This window comes from Pteropus alecto, unplaced genomic scaffold (assembly GCF_000325575.1).
Source record: "Pteropus alecto unplaced genomic scaffold, ASM32557v1 scaffold86, whole genome shotgun sequence".
Classification (NCBI taxonomy): domain Eukaryota; kingdom Metazoa; phylum Chordata; class Mammalia; order Chiroptera; family Pteropodidae; genus Pteropus; species Pteropus alecto.
The window spans coordinates 14,702,111-14,709,255 of NW_006442109.1; the positions used below are offsets into that span (position 1 = coordinate 14,702,111).

General features: G+C 38.0%; 1 protein-coding gene across 1 annotated transcript in view; it reads right to left on the reverse strand.

Moving 5' to 3' along the window:
- Nucleotides 1-7,145, reverse strand: part of FAM81A (family with sequence similarity 81 member A) — a 58,648-nt gene that overhangs the window by 7,140 nt on the left and 44,363 nt on the right. The window contains exon 6 of the mRNA XM_015596003.2: nt 5,760-5,866. Coding sequence (XP_015451489.1) covers nt 5,760-5,866 — 107 coding nt within the window. The remainder of the gene's footprint in view (nt 1-5,759; nt 5,867-7,145) is intronic.

Consider the following 7,145-nt stretch of genomic DNA (forward strand, 5'->3'; position numbering starts at 1 on the left):
CTCCCTTTTACAGGACTGAAGCCTGGGTCCCTTTTTCTCTAATGTTCTCCAAATTGCTCTTGCCTCATGCAGATATTTCCTAATTTGAATAAAAAATAAAAGTAAAAGAAAAAAACACAACCTTCCATTCTTCTAGTCCTCTTCTTTTGCAAATACCTGAAAATACTTTACACTTGCTGCCTTCCCTTAATTAATTATTATTTTTTATTAGGAAATGTAATAAAAGTACAAAAGAATATGTGACTTTAATAATAATTATTATTATTCCCATTGTGGTAGAAACCCCTAATTATCTGTAATATCTGTTCTCTTCTTCTTTCCTATTAAGAAACCCTCAAATGTGAACTGGGTACATGGCTGCCTAGACAGAGATTACATTTCCCAGCCTCCCTTGCAACTAGGTGTGGTCATATGACTAAGTCAGGCAATGGGACACATGTAGAAGTGATAAGTACAACTGCTTGATTATATCATTAAAAACAAAGATTTTTGGCCTTAGCTGGGCAGGAAGCCAAATCAGCAGCCCTGCCTGACCGGGGAGACTGACTACAGAGCACAGCAACTTTATTGAATTCATTTGTTCTAACAGTTTTTTGGTGCAGTCTTTAGTTTTCTATATATAAGATCATGTCATCTGCAAACAAGGATAATTTTACTTCTCTCTGATTTGAATGTCTTTTATTTCTTTTTCTTGCCTAATTTCTCTGGCTAGGACTTCTAGTACTGTGATGAATAGAAGTGGTGAGAGTAGGCACCCTTGTCTTGTTCCTGATCATACAGGAAAAACTTTCCGATTTTTATCACTGAGTATGATGGTAACTGTGGGCCTGACATATGTGGCCTTTATTACGTTGAGTTATATTCCTTCTATACCTAATTTGTTGAGAGTCTTTATCATGAATAGATGTTGAATTTTGTCAAGTGCTTTTTATGCACCTATCAAAATGCTCATACATTTTTATCCTTCAGTCTATTAATGTGGTGTGTTAAATTGATTTGTGTATATTGAACCATCCTCGCATCCAGGTATAAATCTCGTTTGATCACGGTGTCTGATCTTTTTAATATACTGTTGAATTTGGTTTGCTAGTGTTGTGTTAAGAAATTTTGCATTCGTGTTCATCAGGGGTATTTTCTTGTACTGTCTATATGTGGTTTTGGTATCAGGATAATGCTGGTCTTCGATTTTTTGGACTCGTTTGAAGATGACTGGCATTAATCCTTTTAAAAATGTTTGGTAGAATTTACCAGTGAAGAGATCTGGTTTGGGGCTTTTATTTGTCAGGAGGTTTTTGATTATCAATTCAATTTTCTTACTCGTTATTGGTCTGTTCAGATTTTCTGTTTCTTCATGATTCAGTCTTGGTAGCTTGTATGTTTCCAGAAATTCATCCATTTCTTCTAGGTTGTCCAATATATTGGCATATGATTGTTCATAGAAGTCTCTTACAATCCTTTGTCTTTCTGTATCTGTTGTAATGTCTCCTCTTTCATTTATAATTTGTCTTCTTTCTTTCTTTCTTTTTCTTTCTTTCTTTCTTTCTTTCTCTTTCTTTCTTTCTTTCTTTCTTTCTCTTTCTTTCTTTCTTTCTTTCTTTCTCTTTCTTTCTTTCTTTCTTTCTTTCTCTTTCTTTCTTTCTTTCTTTCTTTTCTTTTCTTTCTTTCTTTTTCTTTCTTTCTTTTCTTTCTTTCTTTTTTTTTTGGTTAGTCCAACTAAAATTTTGTCTATTTGGTTTATCTTTCAAAAGAATAACAATTAGTTTTGCTTATTTTTCCCATTATTTTTCTAACGTTTTCTAGTCTCTATTTTATTTATTTCTACTTTAATCTTGATTACTTCCTCTTTCTGCCATCTTTGAGATGAGTTTATTATTCTTTTTCTAATTCCTTGAGGTATAATGTTAGGTTGTTTAATCAAGATCTTTCTTTTTTCATAATGTAGGTGCATATCGCTCTAAACTCTCCTCACAGAACTGCTTTTGCTGCATATCATACGTTTTGGTACGCCATGTTTCCATTTTCATTTATTCCAAGATTTTTAAATTTCCCTCTTGATCTTCTTTGAACATATTGATTATTCGTGAATGGATTGTTTAATTTCTATGTTTGTCAATTTTCCACTTTTCCTGTCATTGATTTCTAGTTTTATACTATTGGGGTCAAAAAAGATATTTGATTTGATTTCAACCTTTTTTAATTTGTTAAGACTTGTTTTGTGTCTTAACATATGACCTACTCTAGAGAACGTTGAGAAAGATGTGTATCTGCTGCTGTTGGATCAAATCTATGTACATCTGTTAGGTCTCTAGTTGGGCAGGACTGCTGTCCATGCTATGAGGTCGGGGGACCAATGGCTGGGCTCCCTGAACAGGCGGGGCTACTGGCTGAGCTACACAGTCAAGTGGAGCCTCTAACTGGGCTCTGCGACAACCTCTGGTTGGGTGGGATTGCAGGTTGTATTCCCTGGCAGGGGGGTGCTGCTGGCTGGACTCCAGGATTGGGTAAGGCTACAGGCTAGGCTCTGCAACTGCACCAGATCAGGTGGGGCCCCAAGCTGTGCTTTCCAGCAGATGTTGCCACCGGCTGATTCTAAGTTCAGGTAGGGCTGCAGGCTGGGATCCATAGCTTGGGCGGCACCCCAAGCTATGCCCCCCAGCCAGATGTTGCCACTGGCTGGACTCCAGGTTCAGGCAAGGCTGCAGGTTGGGATTCATGATCAGACAGAACCTCAGGCTATATTCCACAATTGAGCAGGCTGCTGGTTGAGCTCCACTGCTGAGTGAGGTGACCAGCCAGGCTCCCTGGTCAGGCAGGGCCACCAGCTTCACCTCACAACTAGGTAGGGCTGGAGGCTGTGCTCTGGGGTCAAGTGGAGTCATTTTCTGGGTTCACTGGTTGAGTAGGATGGCAAGCCATGTTCTGCTTTTGCGCAGGGTTCTTGGCTTGGTTCCCTACCTGGGCGAGGCTGCAGGCTGTGCTCAACAATCAGTGGGGCCATAGGCTGGGCTCCAAGGCTGCATGGGTCACTGTTCAGGCTCCCAAGTCAGGTGTGGTCAGAGGTTACAGCTCTTATTTTCAATTATTTATATTTTGTGGACGTTATATTTGGTTGTTTTTTCAGTTTTGACTGGCCATTTTTAACAAAATCTAATCTGTTAGACATACTTTCAAAATGCGTGAATACTCATACATACATATATATACACATACACACATATATACATATACACATGTATACTTATTTTATCCAATAATTCTTATATATGTAGTATTCAGAAGTCTGATTCTGCTTTTTGTTGTTTCTTCTGACTGTATCACTTATGTGGCATTTTTCTTATGTTGTCCTACAATATTTGATTGTATATGCATGTTCCTTAGTACTTCCCCTTCCTGTAGGAAGGCCTGAAAGGTGAAAATTTACATTTGCTTCTGCCAAGCACCCCAACCAAGCACTGCTACCAAACCTGTATCATCCTAAGGTAATTATACACTGTGATTTTCTTCAAGCCACTTGGGTAATGTGAATTCTAGTTCTAAATCCATAAAAAGGTAGTGTTGTGATCCTGAATTTTCAGGAAATATCTTTTACCCCTCTACCCAGACTCAAGATTTAGACAGATGAGTTTCCTTATATCTCTTTGTAGAATGGGATTTTTCCTAGTTCATCCAACCAGGGTTTCACCTCTTGGGTCTCCAGTATGCCCTTCTATGTCGCATAGGTCCCAGGCCTTGTCTCCTTTCCTTTGGGTGTAGACTTCTAGACTTTATATTATAGGAGGAACAATAAAGATACTCATGTCTGCTGATTAGTAATATCTCCTAAGGAAATAATTCACAGGAGAAAAAATACTAAGGTGTTTATTTTCTTCCTGTGTGATGGAAGAAAGAGGATTGGAGGGATCTTTCTGTACTTGGCTAGTTTGCAGGATCTATGATAAATGGTGACATAACTCAATAATTATATAAATACAGATAATTAGAGGTAAAGGAACATGTTTTTCTTAAGAGAATTCCTATTAAATTGGCAACAACCCTGGAAGAGCATTAAGCAATAAGATTTAAGAACCAAGAGTGATTAATTTAAAGTTTCCACAAGCCTCTAACAAAGTTCCATACTGAAGTCATCTTTAAAAGATACATTAAGTCAAATATACATATATGTATGTATACACACACAAAGGCACAAGTACACACACATGTACATATAATCACTACTGGCTCTGCTTTCTTACTTGGCAGGAGAATGGCAAGCTCATAAAGCTTCATGATAGGAAAAAGTGTATGGTTTTGTGATAGAGCGGAAGAGCAGCAGATGAGTTTCACAGTTTAAAGTATCACTATAACAAAATGTTCAAGCATAACAAACGAAGACTGCACTCACTAGATGCACACAAAATCACCCTCGTGCAGATCTTTCCCCCCCAGACTACGGCAACAGTGCCCCCTAACTGAGGTCTCCATCTCCGCCCCTCGTGATCTCCTTCCAAATGCAACCAAGGCCATTGAAAAAATAAGGTATATTATATGATTATATCGCCTCATCTGCTTAAAATCTTCTAATGGCTCCTCACTGCTCAAGATAGAAACAAAAAGTCCTGTGGTGTACAAGGTCCTGCAAGCTGGCCACTTCCTCTCCAGCCTCACGTCTCTGCTCCAGCCCTCACTTCCCCTCACTCTCTGTTCCAGCCACCTTAGCCACCTTGCAGTTTCTTTACGCCACATTTCTCGCAAGATAAGCTAGTACATCCCCTGTGTCCTTACCTCACTCTTTACCTAGTGAATTCCATTCATTCTTCAGCTCTTACGATCGCCTCCTCAGGAAGGCCTACAACCAGGTGTCTGCTATTCATTATCAGAGCACCATCGTATTAGTTTCCTGTGGCTTCTGTGACAAGTTACCACAAACATGGTGGTTTAAAACAACATATTTATTCTCTTAGAGTTCTGAACGCCAAAGGTCTAAAATCAGTTTCACTGGACTAAGGTCGAGGTGTGAGCAGGGATGGTTTTTTCTGGGAACTCTGAGGGAAGAAATGTTTTCTTGCCCTTTTCAGCTCCCATAGCCTGTGGCCCCTTCTTCCATCTTCAAAGCACATCACTCCAATCTTGGCTTCCACATCCCATGGTCTTCTCTCTTGACTCTGACCTTCTCTCTTGACTCTGACCTTCTCTCTTGACTCCTGCCTCCCTCTTCTAGGAACTGTGAGGGTTACATTTGGTTTACCCAAATAACCCAGGATAATCTACCCGTTTAAAAATCTTAATGACATATGCAAGGTCTGTTTTTGCCACGTAAGGTGCCATATTCACAGAGGTTAGGACGTGAGGATATTTGGGGGACCATTATTTAGCCTACTACAACTGTTGTACCTTTCCTTCAAGGCATTTATCACATTAGTAAAAACATAGCAAATGCTCATTTTCATCATTATTTGATTAATGCTCATGAACTCCCTAGACTGAAAACTACATAAGGATAAGAACAGAGTCTGTTTTTCTTCATTACTGATCCTTAGCACCTAGGCCGGTGCTCATTAAATATCTATTGAATCAACAGATGAATTATCATCCAAGCATGAAAAACAAAAATTAGGAAGGTAAAGTGAGAACATGCTACATGGAAACTTTTCCTTTGGACTTCCAGTATTGTTTTCACTTTGTTTGTGCAATAAATAAAAATCAAGAGGAAAAAACTGTAGTATTGAATAAGCTCATGAAGAACTTCTACCAAAAAAAGTGTTTATAAGCTGATTACTTACTTAGTATCCAAAAGCTGAAGCTGGTGGTTACTGTCTCTGTGGGACATCTTCAGTTTGGTGCTTTGCTCTGATATTGACAAGTCTACTCTGTTCAAAAGCTGAGAAATCTGGAAAAGAGACTTGCTTGTAAATATCGCATCAAACCTTTTCAGAGGTAACTTCAGAAAACATTTAGTAAGCAATATTCTAGTCAAATGGCATGAAGAGTCCATCTAATTTAATACATTCATCTAGGAGTTTGCCTCCTCTTTCCACTTCCATTTCCTTTCATATACACCTATCAAAAATCAAGACCAGTAGCACTGCCAAAACATTCATTATGCACTGAGCACTTAACTTTACAGTTCTCTGATGAGCTAACCCAGTTCCTGCCCAGGAATACTATTCCCACCTGCTGGAACAAAATATCGTCATCTTTACAGTGGGATTTCTACCGTTAATGTGCCTGCTAGTCACAGAGAATGGAGTTCTTATCACCTGTAAAATCCATTAAGTTCCTAGATTTGCTTCCGTCCTGTTAAGTCACCAGAAAATATAACTTCTAAATTACATCCTTCCCACTCTTTTCTCCCACTACCCATTACTCTTGTCTTTTTACTAACATTTAACATAAAACTAGTGCTATATAAAATGTCTTTATTTTCTGCAAAAGTTATGTTCAATGTTCCTTACTTAAAGATTCATGGAACTATTTATCAGATCCAGAACAAAGAAAAAGTATATCTCTTTTTAGATAGATATCTACATGTATTTTACTTGACTTGGCTACCAGCAAGCTTAATATTTCTTTAGCATCTATTTTCTGATGTAATAATTTTATTCTCACTCATTCTCTGAAAAAAAATTATTGAACTTGTCATTATATTGTTTTTTTTCATGGTTTTATAATATCTGTGTTTTTTACGTAAGTCGATTTAGATACTCATTGATGTAGTTAGGACACAAGTATTTTTAATCTTATAAATTGACCAACTGCCCATTTTACTGGAATAGGCTCTCTTTAAATGAGCAGTAATAGTAGGGCAGATACTACAGGAAAAGTCAAAGAAAGACAGGCTTCATTATGGCAAAGGGAAACTTTTAAGTGGCCAAAAAACAAACTGCAAAATGTCAAGAATTTTGCTTTGTGAAATTAATCTGTGAATTTTAAGGTGGAATACTGAAATTCATTAGCCAACCTACCACCTAGCTTTGTCCTATTTTTTTCCTACATATAGACCATGGGAAGAGGTAGCGCATGTGATGAGTCCCAGTGAATGCAGTAACCATTTCCTGAACCAAAAATTGGGACAAGTGGCGTTGTGAAAAAGACGGTTTGATCGCTTACCTGCGAAAGAGGCAGTTTTGGAGTTATAATTTAGAATTTCTGGAATATATTAATTGTTT